Genomic DNA, 23587 nt, shown 5'->3' with positions numbered 1-23587 from the left:
AGGGCAAACATGGACTTTATTTAGGCCTGTGAAATTCCCTTCCTCCATCCCCAACAGGTGCCTCGCTTCATTTAGATATTGGTGCTCAGAAATAGAACACAATTTACAATATAGCTTCCTTCAGGCATCTGGATGCCATTAAAATAAAAAGCCCTCCAGTGCGATGGGCACAAACACGAGTGCGGTTGGAGCTTAGCCTTCGCCAGGGATGAGAGGCTCCCCAGCCCCGGGCTGCCCACCCTGCTCAGCAGAGGCCCAGGCATTCGGGAGACAGTGGAGGGATGTCCCTGGAGGGCAGAGGCCTGTTCCCACCCGCTGTGGGCCCCTGACCAGGGTAGCGGAGAGGAGGGGTCAGGCACCTGCACACTCGAGAGGGGCCGTCCGGGTGGGTCACAGTGCGTTTGGAGGACGCGTTTCTAGTAAGTCGTTCGTGGGCTCACTGCCCCCTTGATCCTTTGTGGCCTGGGGGGAATGGCATTCCACTCTCCTCTCCATAAGTCCAAGCACAGGGACCCGCCAGGTTTCTCTAGGCAAACTGTGTGCTCTCATCAGCTGTTACAGGGTGAACGGTGCCCCCCATTCACACACTGAAGTCCTAACCTCCGAGTACCTCAGAATGCAGCCTTATCTGGAAACAGGGTCTTTGCGGATGTTGTCGGGATCATCAGGGTGGGTCCTCACCCAGTACGACTGGTGCCCTTATAAAAAGGGGAAATTTGGACACGGACACAGACACGCACACGTGAAGATGGAAGCAGAGAAGGGGGTGCCGCTTCCGCGAGCCACAGAACATCAGAGGCGCCAGCAAATGCGGCAGCTGGGAGAGGCCTGGGGCAGATTCTCCCTCGGCCCCGGCAGGGACCAGCCCGGCCGGCACCTCGGTCTCGGACTTCTGGCCTCCGGGGCTGTGGAGGAGTCTGTCTCTGTGGTCTGAGGCCCCCGCTCTGTGGGTTTGTTACGGCCGCCCCAGCAAACTGACACGTTAGCTAAGCCTCCTGGTCCCGCCGTGTGTCCCTCGGGGGAGGCTGATCCCTGTGGGGGGTGGCAGTGGGACTGGGAGTGCAAGCGTGGCTTCCTTGGAGAGGTTCGCTGTTCTGTGGGCAGATAGATCAGTCTGCTTTAGGCTAGAGCAGCGGCTCTCCTGGGTGCTCAGTTTCATCAGGGTCGCCCTTGATCCAGGGAAGCCCAGTGTCAAGGTCAGTTTTCCTCTGGGATGTCCCCAGGCCCCCTCTGATTGCCGTTATCAAACCAGCCACCCAGGGACCCTCAGCCCCCGACTTCGGCATTAGGAGGGATCTGCGGGTGGGGACCCAGGGTTGGGGCTGCAGAGCTGGCAGCTATGTGGGCCTGGTGAGCGCTCCCAGCATCCTGTCACACGGGGAGGAGGTCAGCAGGTCTGGTGGCTCAGGGCCGAGACGGGGCCTGTGCTGCTTGCCGTGTGGCACCATCCCGAAGGCAGGACCAAGGTGCCGAGCCCTGTCCCTTGGCTGGGGCCAGCCCTGCTGCAGAGAGGAGCAGGTGTCCCGTCCTGCACCAAGGATTCGGCCCTTCTCCGTTAGACTCAGGCCTCCTTCCTCCTTCCTAGACGCCACCCTCCGGGGTCTGGTGCAGACGACTCAGACACTGCCGAGAGGCAGGGCCAGCCCAGCGTGTGAGCGCCCGGGGCCTGGGGGTGAGGGGAGGCCACCTGTGAGAAGGAAGTGGGCTCTCAGCATCTGAGTCGGTTTGGGGAGGTATGTGTCTTGGGTGGGGTCAGAGGTCGGCTGCTTGCTGGGCTGGGGGTGCTGCAGCCTCAGGAGAGGGCGTGCAGGAAGGAGGCCGGGGCGCTGGGTGAGGGGCCTAGTGCCTCGGGGAGGTGGCTGCAGTGACGACGCGTCCGTGGTGTTCAGTAGAGATGCTGCAGGTGCAGGGGGGACTCCCCTCTAAATTAGACTTCGGGGGGGCATGAACGCCTGCCACAGACACGCGGCCTCGGTCCTCCTCTCGCACCCTCACCCCGCCGCTGGTCCTCGCTGTACTGTCCCCACGTCCGCTCCCTTCCTTCCAAGGGAAGGCGCCCTGCTCACCTGCTGCTCCCACCCGGTAAGGACCGCACAGCTCGAGGCCCTTCCCCCTCAGCTCCCCCCGCCCCGGTCTGGCCACAGGGTCCCATTATCCAGGAGCCCAGCTGCCTCAGCAGAGGTTGTCCAAGCTCGGCCTCCTCTGCGGACCCAGGGGACTGGGTGAGCCTCAGAGCCTCAGAGGATGTTGCAGCAGGAGTGCGGGCTCTTTATCGCCCCAGATCCACCCGCCGCGGGGCCTCCCTCGCTGCCCCATCCTCAGGACGGCCTAGTGAGGAGGGGAGGGTGTGTGCGTGTCGCGTGTGTGCGCCTGTGCACGTGTGACATGAGACAGCTTGGCCCAGATGCCATCAAAGGCAGGTGGAGGGGAGCCTCCAGGTAGCTCTGCCCACGCAGGTGGCCCACACGGATGTGCTCGGCCCAAGTCAAACTGCCGGTCCGGAGTGGAGGGCATCCAGGGCAGCCCCGCCGTCAGCCTCACGTGGGGATCTTCCGTGCTGACGACTGGCTCCCGACCGGCTGTCACTGGGAGGAACAGAACCGGAACCAGAGCTCGCTGGAAACGGCGTGGACGAGGCTGTCAACCGGACGAGAGTCGTCCCCGGAGAGAAGTCCCTCACGTGGGCAGGGAAGGGCAGCGCCCTCCCAGGACGCCCAGCTCCGCGGCCCCTCCGCCTCTCAGGGGGCGCAGCAGCCGGACTCCTCGTGCCGCGCCAGGAGCGCCACGCGGGAGAAGGTCTTGGCGCAGCGCTTGCACTGGTATTTCTTGGTGTCCGAGTGCGTCTGCAGGTGGGCCCGCAGGTTGGAGCGGTCAGCGAAGGCCCTGCTGCAGTGAGGGCAGGTGTAGGGCTTCTCACCTGGGGGAGGGGAGGGCGACAGGTGAGCGACCGGCTGCAGCGGCCAGGACAGCCCTGCGGAGGGTGGCCGCTGGCTTGCAAGCGCATAGGCCGTCCCCCATCCCAAGGCTCCTGAGCCCTCACAGTGAGGCCGATGCCTTCATCTGCGTCGCCCGCTCCCTCGGGGTCAGTGACGGGGGCCTTAGCACCTGCCCTCCGCTGAGGGGGTCGTGTGCTTGATAACCTGGGTGAGACCGCAGCAGCTAAAACACAGATCTTGGCTAAATGGCTCTTGGCTTCTGCTGGAGCTCCCCTGGGGCGCTCTGTCACCAGCCCTGGACGGAGCGGCGCTGCAGGCCTCCTGGCAGCTGTACCCGCCCCCCGAAAGCCATGGTGGGAACCTTGAAGGCGGCTATACAAGGGCAGGAGCTCAGGACCAGTGAGGATTCCCGTGTCCTCCAGGCCACCTCCAATCAGGGCGACCAGGGATTTGGACAAAGTCCTTCTGTTGGGGCTTTGCCCTCCAGGCTGACCCCCCAAGTGTAAAAGAAAGCGTCAGTGAGAGTCATCTGTTCAGCTCTGCCTGTGTGGGGAGTCCTGCAGCCCTAGGGGCCCTGGGAGGCAGCAGCCTGTAGTCCCGCGGGGCCCAGAGCATCGCGTCCTGGCCGCCTGACTGTGCGCTGTGATGGGGCGCTCAGGGGACATCCTCAGCGAGCGGTCGGGGAAAACCAGGTGGATTTCCAGCCTGGAAAAAGGCTCCTGCAAAATCCTTCTATCGTGTGAGTCACAGAGCCGTGACTGAGGGTGAGGGAGGGTCCAGTTCCAGAGAGTGTTTGTTGTAAGTGCCCGGCCTGTTCCTGTCTCCCTTTCACCACGTGCTTGACAAAGTCCTAGACTTAAGAGGAAGGCCTGGGGTGGGGTCCAGCTCAGCCCCTGGCTGCCCTTGGACAGAGCCGGCCCTTGCACTCTTTCTGGGCCGTAGTTTGTAATCTATAGAATGAAAGACCGCGAGCTCCCTGCCCCGTATCTCCCCTCCTGTCCCTGTCTCCTGTCCGCAGCTGCTCCTCTCTCCTGCATTGCCTGTGCTCTGTGACCACCCTCTCACCCAGGGACGGGATTGCTCCTGGGTAAACCGCAGCCCGTCAGACAGGCTGTGTGAGCCCTGGGGTCCTCACCCCCAAGCCAGGCCTTTCTGGCTACCCTCCTCCCCCGCTGCTCCAGAAGTGAGGAAGGCCACGGACTGTTTGAGAAGTCAGGCCCCGCGGAAGCCCTGTGCATCCCACGCTTTGCCAGGTGTTACGAGTTGTATCGTGTCCCCCCAGAAAGATACATCCGTGTCCTAAACCTGGGTACCTGTGAGTGTGACCTGATTTGGAGAGAGTCCTTGCAGATGTGATCAAGTTCAATTTAAGTTGTACCGGAGCACGCGGGCCCTGAACCCAATGTGACTGGTGTCCTCATAACGAGAGGGAAATCTGGACACAGACACAGGGGAGAGGCCGTGTGAGGACAGAGGCAGAGACTGGAATGACATGGCCACAAGGAACACCTGGGGCCCCAGGAGCTGGCAGAGGTGGGAAGGATCCCCCTCTCCAGATCTGGAGGGAGCCCGGCCCCGCGGCACCTTGATTCCAGACTTCCGGCTCTAGACTGTGAGCATTTCTGATGTTTTGAGCCCCCCGGGGTGTGGCTCTTTGTGCCACAGCCTCGGGACACCAGGAAAAAGACGCCGTGTGTGCCCATCCATCCTCTCGTTTATGAACCCAACCCCTCCCCTCCTTTGAGGCCCGGACCCCCCCGCCCCCCAGCCAGATCCCTCACGGGCCCTGGCCCCTACCTGTGTGGGTCCGGATGTGGCCCTGCAGCAGCCAGGGCCTGGAGAAGGCCTTGCCGCACACGGTGCAGAGGCAGGGCAGCGTGTGTGTGCGGATATGCATCTTGAGGGCGCCCAGGCTGCCGTACTCCTTGTCGCAGAACTTGCAGGTGAAGCAGCGTTGAGCCTGCAGGTGGCACTGCAGCTGCTGGTGCCTGGCCAGTGCGGCCGGCGTGCGGAAGCCCCCTGGGGTGCAGGGGGCCCGCTCGGCCCCTGGCAGGTGGCCCGGAGCCTGGGCCCCATCTGCGCCCAGGACCGGGGGCCAGCGCGTGGGCAGAGCCAGCAGCGGGGGCAGGCCGAGGTGCTTCAGGCTGTCTCTGAGAGGTGCGCCGAGGGCCCGGCCGGCCCGAGGGTCCGCCAGGCTGACTTCCAGGGGGTCTGGCCCCGAGGCCCCCCGAGCTTCCTCGTTACACAGGAAGGTGGGGAGGGGCAGGGAGACGTGGGCGACGACGGAGGTGAAGTCCCAGGGCCGGGGAGGGTCGCCAGGCGTGGACGGGGCCGCCTTGTCTGGGAGGACGAGGGGTACCACCAGCCCCCCGCAGGCAGAACAGGCGCCATTGGTTTCTAGAAGCGGGGAGGGGAGACAATGCACGGTGAAGCCTGAGTCCCAGCGCTGCGAGTTCGCCAACCCGCATTCCTGGCCGAATCCCACCACTAGGCCATCCATAGCCCCGCGGGAAGGAAGAGAAGGTCTGACGAGCCAGGCATGGGCTGCGGAAGTGGCGGCTGCAGCCTGAGAGCACAGCGTCCAAGCAGGAACCTCAGTTCCTCCTTACAAACAAGGGAAGAGAAGCATCTCACAGGGTCCCAGACGAGCCCTCAGGGGCCAAGGAAGGGTCCCCAGCCGCCCTCTCTGAGCCCCACCCGCCGCAGGGCCAGCTCGGAGCTGCACCCTGGGACTCCCACGCAGCTTTAACTCACAGCTCATCAGCCTCCGGCCACCTCCCGACCGCCCCTCGCCCGCCGTGGTGTGCGTGTGCACAGCCTCCTGCAGACGCTCCCAGCTCAGGAGGGACTGTTTGTGGTGGTGTCCACTGCCTCCTGGCCCAGCCCGCCGTCAGGCTGTTGCTCCCATACGTGTGGGCCACCACGCCTCACGCTTGACCCAGACGGCAGAAGCCCCCAAAGTAAACATGTTAGCAAGAGTGAAGTTCTGCATTTCCCCAGAGACCGAATCTCCAGCCCTCAACCCATCTCTTATTTCATATGTGTTGAGATAAATCTCTGGCCCCATTTCTATGTCCACACCAAGGCTTTGGGTTGAGAAGGACAACCCACAGAATGGGGGAAATGTTTGCAAATTAGGGATCTGATAAGGAATTGGTGTCAGAATATATAAAGAACCCTTGCGACTCAACAATAAAAAGACAAACGGTCCACTTTTCAAATGGCCGAGACTCTGAACAGACGTTTCTCCAAAGAAGATGTACACACAGCCCTTAAGCACAGGAAAAGGTGCACCACGTCATGAGCCATGAGGGAGGTGCAGATTAAAGCCATAATGGGTACAACATCATACCCACTAGCATGGCTAGAATTAAAAACAGGCCAATTACAAGTGTTGATGAGGATGCAGGGGAATGGGGAAGCCCCCACACTCCACTGTCTCCTGACCTCACCGTTTTCCACTCCAGTCTTCCCAATTATAAAATCAGCTTGCCAGGTTTCTGTCCTCCCAGAAATGGAGGCTGGGCCAGCTAAGAGATGAAGTCCAAGGAATTTCTGGAGACAGCACTGGGGTGCCCGGAGAGTCTAGGACCCCCCACTCCACACAGAAGCTCCAGTAGGGGCCCTTGTATGGGAAAAAAGTCACCTTAAGGCTTTGAGGCTGAGCCACTACCCTGACCCCAGGCATCACCTCAGAGCCTAACCCTGTCTAGGGGGCCAGTGCCGACTCCAGTGGGAGGGCAGGGGAGAGGCAGCCATATGCCGGGTGCTACTGCTAATAGCTTGAAATGCTTCCCCATAGCCCCTGGGTTAGCTAGATTTTTTTAATTCATTCTGCAGCTCAGATTCCTGGGAGAAGAGACTTAAGTTCCTTTCTGGCTTCAGGGGTTCCCTGGGGAGGCCTAAAAAGGCACTTATTTAAACGTGACGAGTGGGGGACCCCAAATCCAGCATCTCTGGCCTATCTTGGGGCAACTGCCTGGCAGAAGGAGGATCGCCGTGGCCATTTGGCCCTCAGGAAGCTGGTGCTACAAGGAGGGGGGAGCAGAGCACTGATGGCCCTGAGGCTGTTCCCTGACAGTCACCGGACCTTGCTCGGCTGCCAGGATTTGCACGCTCAGAGGGGTTCGCTGTGTGACTGGAGTCTAAACAATAGTTTTTAAACGTTCAAAGCCACGACCCGTGTGAATTACATGTTCTATCATACACGTATATCTGACACAAGTTTCCTTCACCGCGAGCACTGCGCTCTGATGGCTTCTGTTCTTTTTTATTTTATAAAATTGCTGGTGGTGACTCATGAACTGGATTTCAAAATGTGGAGTTGATGATCCCGTTCCTAGAAGGTGCCCCCTGGTGGCAGCCCAGTCCCGGGGACCCACCAGCCTGGACTCCCTCCCCGCTCCCAGTCCTGAGAGGGCTAAAGGGCTCTGGACGGGCACCAACTGTGTGCCCTGGTCTCCGTAGCGTCGCTCCCCTGTCCCCCTCTAAGTCACTGAGCCATCCCCCAGAGGGTGCCCCCCCCAAGAAGCTGTGGAGCTGGGGGCGCCTCTGACCCCTCGAGAGAGGCCTTTGCCGCGGGACCTCTGCGTGTCCCTGACCCTGACAGGGAGTGGGAATGAGTGCACAGTCCTGGTTCCTGGGCACCTGTCTCCCCACCTGGGTAACAACTGCAGCCCCTTAGCCCAGCCTGCCCTGGGCAACCTCCTCTGGGGTGAGGGAGGCGGGAGGGAAGGAAACCCCAGGAGGGGTGAGGAGGCATTGGAGGGGGCACAGCGGAACGCTGTGCGAGCTGGGCCCTGGCACCACAGGGCCCCTGGGTCACTCTGGCCTCTCTGCTCACCACCCAACCCAGGATGTTCTGGGGCGCTCTTGGAGAACAGCCTGGGCTCACTTCGTCTCTCTCTGCAATATCCGTGGGGCTCTCTCAAACGTCCTGCAGGAGGAAGATGGCCCTGGGGTCCCCTTTGCTGGGATGGGCATGCCGGGCCATAGCGGGAGAGCCCCAGAGTGACTGGGGGCCTGGAAACTTCTCTAAGTGGAGAGAAAATCCCCACCCAATCTGCCCGACGCGAGGCTGGGGTCCCTGAAGCGGATAAGACGCCCACGGGCCACCTGTCTACCTCCACCCTCGTGGTCTCGGGCCCCTCCTCCCACCTGGGACAGGTGTTCCCGTTCCCGGGGTTCTCGCCCCTCCTGCCCCGCGGGAGTCGAGCCCTGGGCAGGGCAGGGGAGCCCGCAGCCCCTACCTCTCTGCCTCTCCAGCTGCCCGTAGTTAGGGACCCTGTGGCCGGGGTGCGTCTTCACCAGGAAGGAGCGCGGCATGGTGCCCTCGCGCGGGTCGCACTGTGCCTACGCCGGCGCCCGCGGGCAGCGCGGCCCACAGGTGCCGGGAGGGTCAGGTCATTAACACAGCGCGCCGCCTCGGCCAACCAGCGCGCCCCGCGGCCGGGGCGAGGCGGGGCCTCGGGGCGGGGCATCGGGCCACGCCCAGGACAGGTGCGCGGGCCGTAGGGGAGGGAGCGCGTGGCTGCGTGTCCACCCCACGGGACTTCCCTGGCGCGCACTGCGAGTCACGCCGCCCCCGGGGCCTGGCGCGCCCACTCGACGTGGACTGAAGGGCGGAGGTCAGGGCTGGGCGGAAGCCGAGTTGGGCTCAGTCCACCCTGGGGTGGGAGCGTGCGCCGAGCCCAGCCTTGGAGAACCCTGCTCTAGCCTGTTACACCGGCCCCGCCTCCTGCGCAAACCCGCAGCGGTAGGTTTGATGAGCACTAGCCCTGAACCGGCTGACTGGCCAGAGTGGTGGCCAGGGGGTCGGCCGGCCTGGTGGAGGAGACCGTGCTTCAGGAGTTGGCCCCAGGCCTCCAGAAAGCTCATTTGTGGGAGAAAGGACACCGCTTGGCGTTCCGGAATTACCAGGGGTTCAGACAGGCGGTGTGCGAAGTGTAATCACAGAGGGCGGCGCATGTGCCCGCTGCTGCAGCCTGGGCTATGACCCGGGCAGCCTCACCTCCTTCAGTATCCTTTGGAGTCCTCGGTGCCTCCAAGAGCCAGCCACGCCTGGGTGTCAGGTACCTTTTTTTTTTTTTTTTTTTTTTTTTACGGTACGCGGGCCTCTCACTGCTGTGGCGTCTCCCGTTGCGGAGCACAGGCTCCGGACGCGCAGGCTCAGCGGCCATGGCTCACGGGCCCAGCCGCTCCGCGGCCTGTGGGATCTTCCCGGACCGGGGCACGAACCCGTGTCCCCTGCATCGGCAGGCGGACTCTCAACCACTGCGCCACCAGGGAAGCCCCAAATAAACAGACCGATTCTTTTTTTTTTTTTCTTTTCTGGTCCCTTTTGATGTGGACGTTTCATGAGTTCAGGGGTCAGTCTCTGTGGGGGGGTGGGGACACACTGCCAGGCCCCGGAGAGCCGCCAGGCGCTTCCATGTCTGTGCAGAAGGCCTGCCTTCAGAGGCCCAGGTGCCACGTGCAGCCTGGTGCTCTTTGCCAGTTGTGGGCCTGGAGACAAGGTGGAGGTGGTGGGGAGTCTGAGAGGAACCGCGGAGAGATGTGAGGAGGGAGGCCTGCGTCACACAGGGTCTTATGTGCCTTCAGTTTCGCGGGAGAGAAAACAGGCTCTGAGAAGTTACGAAGCTGTGGGATTGGGACCCGGGCAGGCACTTGCAGCCTCACAAGGGGCGTCTGCTGCTCGGTTAGGGCGTGCGGAAGGATAGACAGGTGGTGCGCAGGCGGGGGAAGGCGCGCGTCTCTCCCGCAGGCCGGGCCTGGCAACGTGTCGCCGTGCACGTGGCTGCCTTCTGCTGTTCACCTGTTCCGTGGCCTCCCAAGCTTAACGTGTACCTTCCCTTCCTTCTCCCCGTCCCAGACGTAGGTGACACTTGCAGATACCTGGGCCAGCCCTGCACCCACGCTGTCCTTCCTCGCCCAGCCACCCACCGTGTGGCCACTGGCCAGGATGACCTCCTTAACCCCCAGAGGGACACTCGTGTTCTCGAGGGGCGCTCATGCACTCCCGTGGAGAACCTGCTGATCTCATCCTGGAAACGCCCCAGGGATCCCAGGGGGCCTTAGAGCACCTCTGCGGTGGGGTGCTCCTTTCCGAGATGGCTGCCATAACCAGTGACCCTAAGGGAAGTTTGAGGTCCTTGCCAACTGCTCAGAACTGCCCTCCTGTGGTCATACAGACTCACTGTTGGGCTGTGACTCACAGGGTTGTGTCTGGGACAGACCAGAGTACCACTCACAGAGGAAAATACGAGTGTCTGCCCTGTTCTCACCTGTGCAGCCCCAGGGAGGCGGGGGGCTGTCCCAACCTGCTCTGCGTCCCTCTGTCCTCAATACGACCGCCTTGCCTTGCAGCTAAGCCCTGCGCCTCGCTGTTGGAAACCAGCTCCCCCCCGCCGGCCTCCTGGAACTGGGCTCTCCACCAGAGCAGGACTTGCAGGGACCAAAGTCCACGCTTCCTGCAGAAACCCCAGGGTCTCCCCTTGACACTTGGCGACGTCGGCTTGTGGCCACCTGCCCGCCTGCCTCTATCAGACACTGAACAAGCGGAGCCCAGGTAAGATTGTTACAATTCCTCTTATGTTGATGTTTTCTTTCTTTCTTTAATTTTTTTTGGCTGCGTTGGGTCTTTGTTGCTGTGCGCGGGGCTTTCTCTAGGTGTGACGAGGGGGGGCTACTCTTCGTTGCAGTGCGCGGACTTCTCATTGCAGTGGTTTCTCTTGTTGCGGAGCATGGGCTCTAGCACACGGGCTTCATAGTTGTGGCACGTGGGCTCAGTAGTTGTGGCTCGCGGGCTCTAGAGCGCAGGCTCAGTAGTTGTGGCGCACAGGCTTTGTTGCTCCGCGGCTTGTGGGATCTTCCCGGACCAGGGCTCGAACCCGTATCCCCTGCATTGGCAGGCGGATTCGTAACCGCCGCGCCACCAGGGAAGCCCCTCTTTCTTTTTGTGGGTGTGTTTTTGTGCTCTTTTTCTGGGCTTTATGTGGCGATGGTGCTTGGCTGTCCGCGTAGTGTGTACGTGTGCGCCTGTATCCTTTTGCGTCTGGTAGTTTTGTTTGTTTGTTTTTATACTGCAGGTTCTTATTAGTCATCAATTTTATACACATCGGTGTATACATGGTTTTTTTACTAATTGGGTTTCATGGCCCAGCGAGGACGCCCCTTCCCTGTTAGATGCAGCCCGAGGGCCTGCCAGGTGGGAACCGCCTTCCTTCCCTCACAGCACCTGCACGAGGTTGGGTCCGTGGCGGAGGCTCAGCAGTGCCTGCCGGACCAGATGGAAAAGCGTCAGGAGCCCCCGTACAGTGCGGCCCGGGCACGCTCCCCCCTGGGGGTCTCTCGAGTATAGACACGTGGGTGAAGGTACAAAGGCCCCGTGGTGGGCCTGGCTCTGGGACTCGGAATAGCGCTCAGAGCTGGGCCTTGAAGCTGGCGCTCGGCCGTCCCAGGACTCAGGGGCCCCCGCTGTGGTGATAGTGCCCACGGTGTCAGTGTGTGGTGTGTTTGCTGTGGGAGGGTGGGTGTGGCTGGACATCCTGTGTTGGAGCATCCCCGTTGCTGTCCACGGTCGTGGACCCAGTACTCCAGCTCCCAGCACGTGGTCAGATTGGTGGCCAGTGTGCATTTGGTCACCCCCAGAACGGGGACTCACAACTGCTCACAGCTGCCTGTTCCCTCTTGGGTCCTGGTTGTTAGAGGTGATTTTGGTTCTTAAATGGGGGTTCAGGGAGGGGACGTTGACCCTTCCCACACAGCTGTGGCACACAGTAGAGTCCCAGACGCTGAGCCCGGGAAGGTGATCTGGGGGCTGAGGAGGGATGTACGTGTGTGCATGTGTGTCAGCCTCGGGTATGTGCGTGTGTGCAGGTCTGTGCCCTGGTGTGCACACGCGTCTGTGTGTGCGTGTGAGGTCGCAGGAGCTGTTCCGTGCGACACAGCGGTCAGGCTTCAGCGGGTGCCCGGCGCCTAGAGGGGAGGGTCTGTTGCTGCACAGCTCGGTTCCCAGCTCCGAACTCCACAGCGTCCTCCCGGAGCTTCTTCCCCGTCCGCATGTGGCCCTGGGCCCTCGTTCCCAGAAACTTGTTGGAGAGCCCGGAGGGTCACGGGCCGTGCAGCTCCCTTCTCCGGGACCGGAAGGGGCCTGATGTCCCCGGAGCTCCCGCCGGCACCTCCAGGTCAGGTCCCGGCCCCTGGCGGCGGGGTGGGAGCAGCACAGACACAGACCACGAACGCTGGGCGCGGAAGCTTTGCTGCCAGGGGTTGATTGTGCGCCGCTGGGGACGTGGCCTCAGGCCCACTTGTGTGGTGGCGCCTTTGGGCCTGTGGGTCCCTGCTGCCTTGTGGTGAGTGAGTTCAAGGATCCTTCCTGGGAGCGTGTTTCGCAGGTAGGTGTGGGGAGCCCCGGTGTGTGAGAGTCCAGAAGGAGGTGCCGTGGCCTGGGCGTCAGCACCGGGGGACCGCCGCCCGCCCGCCCGCTGTGTCCCGAGGGTGCGCCCTCCCTGCTGGACCGCAGGCCTCAGGCCCCGTGGCTGCCTGGGGGCTTGTCGAGGTGCGGCCCTGGGGCCCTCCACTGGTCCGAAGGGCTCAGAACCTCGTTCTTCCCCTGTGGAGCGGGGGCAGCGAGCTGGTAGGAGGTGGCCCTGCGTCACAGGGACCCCGAGGCCCCACCCGAGGGGTGAGGGGTAGGCTTGGCCCTCTGCGGCAGGTGGACTCCCCACGCCTCCCTGGACGAGGTAAATGGGGTAGACGCGCGTGTTCGCAGTCGGCTGCCAGGCCCCGGGCACACTTGTATTTCCTGAAGGCAGGGCTGCTCTGCAACCCCCGTGAGGGGCTGGGCCTTTCAGGAGGCCCCTCCGCTGGGGGCTGCATGGCCGCGCCTGGCCTCTCCGTCCACCCTCTTTACTCAGAGCCCAGAGCTCGGAGGCGCGGCTCCTGCAAGACCCAGAGGTGACCCCTGTGGCCAGTCCTCGGGGGCCCTGAGGCTGGTGAAGAGAGCGGCCTGGGGCAGGCGCTCATGCTCTGGGCACCCTGCCTTCAGGAGTGCTGGCTGCCTGTCCCCTTCCTGATGGCCGAGGGCACAGGTTCCCAGGGACCTGGCGGCGCCGTATAGGCGGCAGGGTGTGTGCGGACCTCCCAGGCCGTTGTGTGACTGGGGAGGTGAGGGTGTGCAGCCTCCCGTCAGGGACGCCCTGGAGTCGGTTGGGGTGCGGGCCTCCCACCTCCACCTCACTTTTCATGCAGACTCAGAGCGGCGTCCCGCGGGCTTCAGCCTGAGGTGTCCTCGCCGGACACTGCGGCGTCTGCCGCGACCCAGCTCCCACGCAGCCGCACACCGCGTTGGGGCTCGCTCCACTGCTCCGCCCTGGCATCCGTCCTGGACGCCGGGTCACCGAGCGACCACGTGTCCGCGTGCCCAGGGCCCCGTGCGTCCTGGGCCCAGGGTGGAAGGGATGAGGTCAAGGCCACGTGTGGATGCTGCCCTGTGGCTCTTGGCCTCCGTGGCCTCTGGGGGCGCCTGGGGGGGGCTGAGCTTGGCAGGCGTCCTTGGGCGGAGGAAGGGACTAGCCACCAGCCTGTGCTGGTGTCCAGCAACTTTAAGACGCTCCTGGCTCCGCCCCCCCTGGGGCCCCACTGTGGCCAGGAGCCCTCGGTGATGTGGTGACGTGGTGGGCGCTGAGGCCTCCACAGGGTGAGGCATGGGGACAGTCACTGGGCGTCACCTCCTTCAGGGCACCGGTGAGGTCAGGACCTGCCGAGACAACCCTGAAACTGCCCCCAGGACTCCGTGGGCGCCGAGGGTCGTGACGGGCGTGTGAGAGTAGCACCGTCCTCCCCCAGGCGGTGGGCGGGCAGCGGACAGGCTTGGCTGGTGTCCAGGTGGTGGACAGACAGCTGGTACCAGCTGCGCTCTGAGGACTGGAGGGTTAGCTGGGGATGGGCGATGGGCCCGAGTGACAGCCCAGAACCACAGCCGCTGCATGTCCCAGATGGGATGTGCTGGCAGTGCTGGGGGAAGAAGCAACATGTCCTGGACAAGGGGAGGGCAGCCGGGTGCAGGGGAGGGTCATGGGGCAGTGAGGTGCTGAGCTGGGGGTGGGGGAAAGGAGACGGGGCAGCATCTCCATCTGGCATCTGGAGCCTGGCTGTCCCAGCGCTGCCACCACTGGCTCCAGGCCCCAGGGGACTGGCCGAGGCCACCCTGAAGCTCCCCTGGGTGCTGACGGGCCCTCATCCCTCTCCCCGCTCGGTGAGGCCCGGGAATGTGGCCTGGAGTTTGCAGTTGGGGGCCGTGTGCTGGCAGGCTGGTCGGCAGGGCAGGGCAGGAGGTGCACCTCCCTGGTGGCCGAGGTCCCAGCTCCCCCATCCTCCTGCAGGAGGGGGACTTCAGCCACATCCTTCCTTTCCCATTAGCCCTGAGGGAGGCTGAGGCTGGGCCCAGGTGGCCCCCCAGGGACCATGTCACGGGCCTCCTTCTGGAAGGCGGCAGAAAGGACAGACTGGCAGGTGGCATCCTCGGCCGGTGGGGTCAGAGTGGTCAGAGGGGAGGGTGGGCCAGTGGCTCCTACGAAGGGTTCTAAAGCGGGGTAACGCACCCCAGGTCACAACTCTTCTCTCGTGGAGACTTTTGCTTGCCCAGCCCTGCCACGGTCGAGCTCACGAGATCCAGCTTCTCCATAGAGGAAGGGTCTGGAACACTGCGTGGGGAGGCAGACACGGAGAGCGAGGCAGGGGCTTGGCCTTACCCTGATGACCTGCCACCTGGGCACAGCCCAGCAGGTGATTCTCGTCAGCTTTTAAAGGCCTGTGGCGACTGGGAACAGCAGGGGCCCGTGGCACTGATGGTGGCCCGAGACCACCGTCCCTGGGTGGATGTTTCAGAGGGCCAGGTGCCGGCCTGGGGGCTGAGGGCACACGCTGGGGCACCAGGCAGGCTGCCCGGGGAGGCAGAGGCACGCCTCGAGCCAGCAGTGGGGAGAGCGGCTGCGGCACGGGGACCGGGGTGGGGATAGTGGGGCTTCACCCCGATGGCATCCAAAAGGCCACCTGTAGGCCACCATGGCCACCTCTGGGCCCCAGCACCAGCCCCATTCAGACTACCCCGGCCGGGGAAGCTCAGCACGGTGCCCAGCCTGCCGGCCTCAGGTGGACCCCGTCCCAGGACGAGGAGGTGAGCGTCGCAGCCCAGCAAACCTTGGCCTGAGCTTGTCGCAGGGTAGGTGGCCAGGCCGGCAAGTGAGGGCACAGGTCGAGGGGAACAGGGTCCAGGGGGCGGGCAGGACCAGCAGGGGCTGCAGTCCAGCCCACCCCAGACGCGGAAACGGCCTCTGCGGGGCTCCAAGGCCAGCTGCTCTCTGAGCCGGAGCTGCCTGGGGACGGACACGTGCCCGCGGACCTCGAGTGGAGGACGGTCCGGTGGCCGCGCTCCAGCCCTCTGCCTTTAGTATTCACTGAAGGAGACGCACCAGCCAGGTCGCTGGAGATGCTTTGAGACATTTTATTTAAATTTTTTTTAAAGACAGCAATAATTTATGCCACGAGCCAAACGAGGGTGCCGATGAGCGTCTTGTGAGCTCTGGTCACTGCCCCGGCCCCGCGCTCTGCCACTGCCGGGGCGGCCCTGCTGGGGGCGCGAGGTGGTCGGCTTTGGACCAGGGACAGCAGGGCCGAGGCCAAGACCCAGGCGGGAGGCCAGGAGCAGCCACAGCGCCGCTGCAAGTGGCTGGGCGTTGCGATTTCTTCCCGTGATTATCCCAGTGACCCTGGGGAACAGCGAGGTGACCTGGGGACGTGGCCACCTCGGTCCCTGCACACAGCGATTGCCCCGTCTCTCCTCTCCTCCCCATCCCACAACCGTTCGTTTTTTATTGTTTTTTTAAAAAATATAATTCTGTAAATGTTCCATAAAAATACTATTATTCCTAGTCAGACACGGATATTGCAATATGAAGGGCAACTGCTCTGTCTGTGCTCTAGAAAATGTGAAAAGGTCATCACACTGGATAATATAGAAAAGTGTGGAACCTCTAGGAATCATAAAAGCCAGTACCGAGCACGCGACGGGGAAGCGTTGCCAGGTGCTGGGCCGGGGCCCCCTCCGCGCTTCCCTGCTCAGTGCGGGGGCCTGTGGACGCGGCAGGGCCTGAAGGGTCCTCTCTGAAGGGAGGACATCATGGCTTTGAGACACAGTGGCCACATTCCATCCCAGTGGCCGGCCCCCCGAGGCCACCTGCTCAGCGCGACAGGGACGCGGCCTCTCCTCCTGCAGCAGTGAGGCTCCACCTGGCCCTCAAGGCGCCTTCCCAGGCAGGCCTGGGCCGCAGGAGCTGGCGGGGCGTGTCCCTTGAGGCGGGAGGCCTGGGCCAGTGGCCACGCCTTCAGTTCTCGGAGAGAGACAGGGCCAGGGCGGCCTGGAAGGCGGCCTCCTCGTCGATGCTGTAGTCCTGGAAGACAGGGAGTGGAGCTGGGCCAGGGACGCCAGGGCCTCCCAGAGCGACCCCCCTGGCCCTGGTCCTGTCACCTCAAATGGACCGGCTCTGCCGCGTCCAGCCTCCCCGCCCCCCTTCGGCCCCGCACGGTCACGGGGTCCCAGGCGCTGTGCGGCAACTGCGCTGCGGGGATGGTCTGGCTGCCCGGAGGCCACCGCGCCCAGTGACTGAGGGCTGGGCGGACTGCGTGGGCTGGACACCCGGAATCGGAGCTGTCCTTTCTCCTCAGACTCAAGAACGGGGCTTGAGATGAGCAGAGAAGCCAGGGATCCCCGTGGCATCCACCCATCGGGACCAGGCACAGGCGGAGGGAGCGGAGGGGTCGACTCCACAGGGTCTGGCGCCTGGAGGCTGGCGGGGGACGAGAATAGCAGGGCTGGGGGTGCACGGGAGGGAAGGGCCTGCAGGAGGGTCTGCAGGTGGGAACCGCAGGTGGGAGAGGGAGAGGAAGAGCCAGACCCCCGTGGAGGGGTCTGTGTGCCGAGGCCCTGGTGCAGAGCTGGGGAGATGGTGGCCCTGCGACGGCGCCTCCCCAAGAGGAGGCCCTGCGTGAGGAGAGCTCGCTGGCCCAGCGGTGAGGGACCCGCAGGACAGGGGGCCGCTGTGGGCCTGGTCTGCACAGCCCCAGAGCCCCCGGGCCTCTAGTGGCCACATGGACCTACCCAGCACTGGCACCGGGGGAGGGGGAGGGGAGGGGAGGGGAGGGGAGGGGAGGGGAGGGCACCCACCACGAAGGTGTCGTAGGAGAACTTGTGCCGGTGGAGCAGGTGCTGCAGGAAGTTGGCGCTCTTGTAGCTCGGGTCGCCCCAGGGCATGGCTGAGCAGATGGGACACACCTGGGATAGAGCAGGCCGGTGAGCCTACAGGGCCCGGGCGGGCAGGCGTGCGGGCGTGCGTGCATGCGTGCGTGCGGGCGGGCGTGCTCACCACGCGGCTGGGGTCGCTGCGGTGGCTGTCCACGCAGTGCTTCACCAACTCCTGCTGATCCAGGTTGCGGGCACCACAGTAAGGGCAGGCGAAGGTGGACCTGTTGGGGACGGCACTGGGGCGGGGGTGGGGGTGAGTGGCACTGCCCACCTTCCTACAGCCCGGCCGGCTCGCCCTCCCCTGCCCTGTGGGCCGTAGCTGCCGCGGGGCTCTGCCCCCGTCTGCACATCCCACCGCGACCTCCCGCCACCTAACCCCGGGCCGCCTGCTTCCCCGACATGGCTGCCCACCCTGAGAGGAGGTGTCTGTCCAGCCCCAGCCTGTCTGGGGACCGTGCATCCCTGCTGGGAGGTGAGCCGTGGGGGCCTGGCTTGGGCCCTCCTGGGGTCCCCTACCCGCAGGGGGCGAGGCCCTCCGCCGGCAGCCCTCCCACCTCCTCAGGGTGGGGCCCCACTGCCCACCCCGCGAGGTAGGCCCGGAGCTGCCCCACAGAGGGGGCCCCGGCGAGGCGGCCTACCTGGGGATGGGCTGGGACGTGGGCACCACAGGGACGAACTTGGGACAGTTGGCCATCTGCTCCTGGACCTTCACGCAGGAGGCAACGTGCACTCTCATCTTGGCCAGTGTCACCTGGGGAGGAGAGGAGGGGAGGGGCCGGGCAGCAGGGCTGGGCCTCTGGCTCCCGATGCCGCGGCCCGGCAGCGCTGCGCAAGTGGGGCCCAGAGGCCAAGTGAGGGAGACACAGACTCAGGACCCCGAAGGCTGCAGATCCGCACCCAGAAGCAGGCGCTCACGGCTTCACGATGGGGCCATGCAGGGGGCAGTAGGCCTCTGGTCCCTGGGGAGCTGCAGGCGAGGGAGGCCCACGAGGGGACAGGGAAGGTGTCTATTTGGGAAAAAATACCCTTTGTAACGGGAGCCAGCAGGCAAAATTCTGGACAGTCGAACGTCCAGCAAATTCTTTACCAAGAGGTAGGAAACGGAACAAGATACAACCTTCTCGGCTGCCCGAGTGGCCGTCCTGGCCGAAGGTGGGAAGCGGCTCAGCACAGGGCAGGGGAGGGGTGCCGGCGCAGAGAGCAGGCGGAACGACCCGGGGAGGACGCCCGGCAGCCCTCCCGGTGGCGGTGGCGCACACAGGAACCTAGTTCCCAGAACTGCGGAGGCCGAGAGGGAGCAGGCGGGGCAGCTCCGCCTCGAGGGGCCCTCCTGACGCCGGCCCGCCCCCGGCTCTGCCCAGGGCTGGGACATTGAGCAAGCCTGCCACCCGGGCCCGCACGAGGCCAAGGGTGGGGGCCGCCTCACACAAGGGCCGACAGCCTGCTCCGCTCTCATGCCGGGAGGGAGGGGCACGTGCGCCTGCAGGAGGCCGCGGCAGCCCCTCACAGCGGGCTCACGGTGGCCCCTGGACAGTCTGACCTTCGACCTTGAGGACAAAGCAACAGGGCTGCTGCCTACTGTGATAACTCAGAAGAACTCGTTAACCCGAGCGATGGCAAAATCTGAAAGCCTAAGTTCAAACTCCGTTCCCGGGCTGGGTCCCCCACAAAGTGGTGTGCCCGCCTGAGCGGGCAGCGGGTGCCGGGACAGGGTGGGCTCAGCTCAGCCTGTGTCCCTGCGCCAGCCACAGCCCGGAGCCCAGGCCACATGCAGAGCCCGCAGGAAGCGAGTGGAGCGGCGGGCTGCCCAACAGGGAAGGGACGTGGCCCCTGCCCAGCTCCCCTGCGAGCCCATCGGAGCCCCCCGGGCCAGGCAGGCTGCGGTACCTTCTTACTGCAGCCCCGGCAGGGTGCCTTGTAGGACGAAAGCTGCTTCTCCACGTGGGCGGCCTTGTCCACTTTCTTGGGGTCGAAGGGCAGGCGGCACAGTGGGCACAGGGGGGATGGCACCTGCAGACACGGCTGGAGGCACTCCCCGCAGAACCTGCAGGGCAGACGTGGGCCTGAGGGCTGCGCTCCCCTCCATCAGCAGTAGCTTCTGGGCCAGGGTCCTACGGGTTGAATGGGCACCGTCTGTCCAGAAGATGACCCAGGTCGCTGCCCAGCTGTGGGCTTCTGGGACACTCCTGCCGATTCTGCGATGAGGGCTGAGCTGCAGCTGTGACCCCCGCCCCCCAGGTCCCATGCTGGCCCCGCAGCCCTGGTCCCAGCAAGAGCTCTGGCTGCAGGAGGCCCAGGGCCCAACCTGTCCGTCTCACTGCCAAGCGGTGACGATGCCACCTCAGGGGACTCCAGGACATCTTGGGGGACCCTGGTGACCCTCTACCCACGAAACTCTGGGGAGTGAAATCACTAACAGTGGTGAGAGGAAACCGCAGGACTCACTGCATGGAGCAGGGCCAAAGCTGGCCAGGGGGTGTCACCAGCCTTGGGACAGTGCCCTCTCCCCGGCAAGAAGGGCTCTGGCTCGGCCCTTGGCCGTGTCCGTGGAGACGCCACGTCGTGAGGCACAAGTCCCGGCACCCGTGTGTGCTTGGCCCCAGCAGCTGGTGTTTACAAACACCCCAGTGCCGCAGAAGAACGTGCACCGCCCGATGGGCAGTGGGGCAGCGGCTCGAACACTCTCAGTGGGGGCACGAAGGGCCAGGAGCCTGACCGCAGGACCAGCTCGGTCCACCTTTGCAGGAAGCGCCAAGGGGACCGCTTAGCAGACGAGAGCCGTGGAGCGGAGGCTCCACGGCCCAGAAGAGCACGCGCTCGGCCCCAAGAGAAAGGTGGCAACTTGGCGGCCTGCAAGAAACCCACGAGGTGTCGGGGTGTGCACCGCTCTGCGTGCGTCTAGCAGGCTGGGCCTGCGGCTCACCTGAGCTCAGGGGTCCCTGTTTTTTTGCCTCAGACTTTCACCTCATTTTAGGAAGAGGCAGCCGCAGGTGATCCCGAGGCCGTCCTCCTACACGCTGGCTTCCCAACAGCCACCACTGGGTCGTCACCGTGGGTGTCACTGTTTGCACACAAGAAAGGCCAGGCTGGGCCTGAGGCCCATCAGAAAGTGCAGGGTTCCTGACACCCTGTTCCTCGCACCTGTCACTTTCCGCACCTGTCGAGGGCCCACCAGGCACTACCAGCAGCGCCCACCCCGTAGTGCTCCAGCAAGTCCTCCAGGGCCGTCCCTCTCACTGGCCTCACAGCCGGGGCAGGCCTCGCGTGCCACCCTGTCACTGGAAGAAAGTGGCGGCTCCATGGTCCCCACGGGGAGGCCGGGGGAAAATCCGCACAGGAGCGCTCACGGCAGCACCGGTCACGAGAGCTGTGGAGAAGCCCAGTGTCCACTGATGGGCGAGGGACACACAGGAGGTGGCCGATCCTTACGACGGGACACCCCTCAGCCCAGAGGGAGCGCGGCGCAGCTGGATGCTGGTGCTCAGAGGACCCCGAAGGCATGCTCCGTTCAGGACAGAGGTACAGAGGCTGGAGGCAGCCCCAGCAGAACCAAACACTGGCCCTCAGGGAGGCCTCATCAGAGGGTCAGAAACAGCTGGACAGGGCTTCCCTGGTGGCGCTGTGGTTAAGAATCACCTGCCAATCCAGGGGATGTGGGTTCGAGCCCTGGTCCGGGAAGATGCTGCAGAGCAACTACGCCTGTGCGCCACAACTGCTGAGCCCGCGTGCCATAACTACTGAAGCCCACATGTCTAGAGCCCATGCTCCGCAACAAGAGAAGCCACCGCAATGAGAAGCCCACGCATCGCGACGAAGAGTAGCCCCTGCCCGCTACAACTAGAGAAAGCCCGCGTGCAGCAATGAAGACCCAACGCAGCCAAAAATGAATAAAATAAATAAATTTTTTTTTTTAAAAAAAGAGGAAGCCATACAAGGCTGAATTCCTTTATAAGAAGAAAAAAGAAACAGCCGGGCAGCTTCTGGTTCCGGATGTGGCTCACCGCCCAGGCCGTCCCCTAAGTATGGCAGATCACTGGCTCTGTCTGGGGCCCTGGGGACTTCACGGGAGCGCTTCCACACTCTCTACAGAGGCACCTCCTGCCTCTGGGCTCCTGCTCAAAAGCCCTCCCTACGACCTGTCCCCTTCTGTCTCGTGCTGGAGCATGAGTCCCGGCCCCTGGCAGGGCTGCTGTCACCTCCAGAAAACCTATTTGGTGAAAGGAGACTGCTACAGTTAGGGAGCTGGGGGTGGGGGCGAGGGGTGGATAACCAGACCACCGACAAACTTTTTAGAAGGAGAGATGTGAGTCTTCAAATCTTTCATGTTCATTTGCACACATGCCTTCAAAACACCGGAAGAGGAACTTATGGAAGGTAAGAGGCACAGACGGAACAGCCAGGAGGCTTGTTTGCACCAGCAGGTAGAGCCAGGGAGAAAGTCTTTTTAAGGCAGAAGCTGAAGAAGAGGCTCTTGCAGGACCAGCCTCAGAAACAGGAGAAGAGGGGACAGATTCTGCCAAGAAGAGCACGGGGAAGCGGGGTTTATAGAAGAATATGCTTGCACAGCAGTTTGTGTATTTCTGTATTCTGAAAACCACCTTTTAAGAAAAGACTTATTTGGAAAAATAGAAACCAGATTCGTGCTGACCAGAGGCCCGAAACACCGCAGCCCAGGGCTGGGTGAGTGTTGATACAACCCGAAGCCCGGGAAAGGCTTTCTAAAGTTGGGCCTGGGACAATCGCTACAGCTCTCCCAGGGATGGGCTGGAAGAAGCTGAACACACTTGACAACACCCACTGCTGTGTGCTGACAAGAGAAGTGCTGTGCAGGGGCTGCCCCTGCCGAAACGCCACACACAGCATGAAAGAGTGAGGCGCAGCGCCTTCAGGACAAATCAGCAGTGCTCTCCCAGTGTGGGCAGGTAGGTCCCTGTGCTGCCTGCCAGTGTGTGTGTGTGTGAAGGCTTGCTGGCTCCTGACACGGTTCCTGCCACCTCCCTGGGTGAGATGAGCAGCACACACACCCAGCAGCTGCAACTCCCCCTTTGTATCAGGAACCTTCCAGGTCATCTGCCTTTGTTTGCAAAATGTTCAAAGACCGAGCCTGGGTGAATCTCGGCCCCACCTCCTCAGCAACTCCGCTGGCAGCCAAGCCCTCCTGCCCCCTCTCACCACCCTGCTAATTTCACTCAAGAGCTGTATTTTTCAGCCACTCCAGAGAGTTGGAGAGCCGACACCCTGATCTCAGCCCCCTCCCAAACAGGCTGGCAGCTCCCAGAAGCCTTGAGTGCAGCACTTGGCTGGGAGGAGAGCCACATCCTCAGGTTTCTGTTCCTGAAACAACCCGGCCCTGGCACAGCCGGAAACCCTAGCAAGATGTGTGGCATCTGGTCCCCCGAGGGCCAGCCTGCCTGGCTGCTCAGTGATCGATGTGACCCAAGTTCTCCAACAGAACAAAACAGCACCAGACTCCAAACAAGCCCCTGCCCAAACTTTAGGGAACTCCTCTCTTCTGCAATCAAGACAAGCAGACGGCGAGTCCAAAACAGAGTTGACGGCAAAAGGCACAAGGCATTTATTCACAACTGCCCACCGCAGTCTCCACAGGACCAGATGGAAGGCGACCGGCGCAGAGGTCGTGCCCGCTGCCCTGTGAGTCCCCGGGGAGGCTCATCTATGCCGTCAGCGGCCCCGGGCACTGCCCGTTAGAGATCGGGCAGGGCTGCAGGTCCGTCCTGTCTGCCGACGGGGTGATCGGATCGAGAGCCCGGGGTGGGCGGACGGGCGGGCAGGAGGATGGGCTGAGGGGGATGGACGCGCCCAGAGGGCAGAAACGGCCCTGCGCGGGGAGACCCGCGCCCCCCGAGTCCTCGCGCGCCGAGGCGGCTGCAGAGCGCTCCCCGCGGCGACGCCCGACCCCGCGGCCTCCCGGAGGCCGGCGCACTCACGTGTGTCCGCAGCTGCCGATGGCCACGGGCCGATGGTAGACTTCCAGGCAGATGGGGCAGCTGTACTGCGCCTCCAGGCCGCTGTCGCCGCCCGCGGGCCCGCCCGGCGGCTGCCGCTGCTGAGCCGAGGCCACCAGGCTGCGGAACATCGCCATCCCCGGGGCCCGGCCCGCCGCCGCCGCCCCTGTCCCGGCCAGGCCCGGCCCGGCCCGGCCTGCGCGTCACGGCCGCGCCGGCTCCGAGTTGGCGTCATAGGGAGCGCCCGCCCCCGGCCTGCGCGTCACGGCCGCGCCGGCGCCGGGATGACGTCATAGGGAGCTCCCGCCCCCGGCCTGCGCGTCACGGCCGCGCCGGCGCCGGGATGACGTCACAGGGAGCTCCCGCCCCCGGCCTGCGCGTCA

General features: G+C 63.8%; 2 protein-coding genes and 1 long non-coding RNA gene across 5 annotated transcripts; all 3 read right to left on the bottom strand.

The window, feature by feature from the left end:
• Positions 1–34: 34 nt before the first annotated feature.
• Positions 35–8380, bottom strand: SNAI3 (snail family transcriptional repressor 3). 2 transcript variants are annotated; one of them, XM_004280064.3, is made up of 3 exons: positions 8186–8380; positions 4734–5333; positions 35–2917 (listed from the first exon to the last, which is right to left on the bottom strand). In XM_004280064.3, exons 1-3 carry the CDS (start codon positions 8259–8261, stop codon positions 2739–2741), a joined length of 855 nt encoding a protein of 284 aa, XP_004280112.1. In that variant the 5' UTR covers positions 8262–8380; the 3' UTR covers positions 35–2738. The 2 variants fall into 2 exon arrangements, with proteins under 2 accessions (XP_004280112.1, XP_033262170.1); XM_033406279.2 differs by lacking the exon at positions 8186–8380 and having other exon boundaries at positions 4734–5474.
• Positions 8381–15427: 7047 nt separating this feature from the next.
• RNF166 (ring finger protein 166) lies at positions 15428–23426 on the bottom strand. Of its 2 annotated transcripts, XM_004280062.4 has the most exons (6): positions 23187–23426; positions 19126–19282; positions 17877–17989; positions 17360–17474; positions 17161–17268; positions 15428–16387 (listed from the first exon to the last, which is right to left on the bottom strand). In XM_004280062.4, exons 1-6 carry the CDS (start codon positions 23339–23341, stop codon positions 16322–16324), a joined length of 714 nt encoding a protein of 237 aa, XP_004280110.1. In that variant the 5' UTR covers positions 23342–23426; the 3' UTR covers positions 15428–16321. The 2 variants fall into 2 exon arrangements, with proteins under 2 accessions (XP_004280110.1, XP_049559608.1); XM_049703651.1 differs by lacking the exon at positions 23187–23426 and having other exon boundaries at positions 17877–18245; positions 19126–20165.
• LOC125962733 (uncharacterized) lies at positions 19289–20289 on the bottom strand. Its single transcript, XR_007474390.1, has 2 exons — positions 20162–20289; positions 19289–19349 (listed from the first exon to the last, which is right to left on the bottom strand). It is a non-coding gene; the product is annotated as an uncharacterized LOC125962733 (long non-coding RNA).
• Positions 23427–23587: the final 161 nt, after the last annotated feature.

The sequence above is a fragment of the Orcinus orca genome, chromosome 20, assembly GCF_937001465.1.
Source record: "Orcinus orca chromosome 20, mOrcOrc1.1, whole genome shotgun sequence".
Taxonomy (NCBI): Eukaryota; Metazoa; Chordata; class Mammalia; order Artiodactyla; family Delphinidae; genus Orcinus; species Orcinus orca.
The sequence above is the reverse complement of the archived record's forward strand: the minus strand, read 5'-3'. Positions and strand labels throughout refer to the sequence as shown.

Coding starts and splice junctions, on each gene's coding strand:
- RNF166 (XM_004280062.4), bottom strand. CDS start 23,341: ATGGCGATGTTCCGCAGCCTGGTGGCCTCGGCTCAGCAGCGGCAGCCG. Junction 19,283..23,186: donor ATCGGCAGCTGCGGACACAC/GTGAGTGCGCCG, acceptor TCTGCCCTGCAG/GTTCTGCGGGGAGTGCCTCC. Junction 17,475..17,876: donor ACGTCCCAGCCCATCCCCAG/GTAGGCCGCCTC, acceptor CCCCCGCCCCAG/TGCCGTCCCCAACAGGTCCA.
- SNAI3 (XM_033406279.2), bottom strand. CDS start 5,436: ATGGATGGCCTAGTGGTGGGATTCGGCCAGGAATGCGGGTTGGCGAAC. Junction 2,918..4,733: donor CCACATCCGGACCCACACAG/GTAGGGGCCAGG, acceptor CCCCTCCCCCAG/GTGAGAAGCCCTACACCTGC.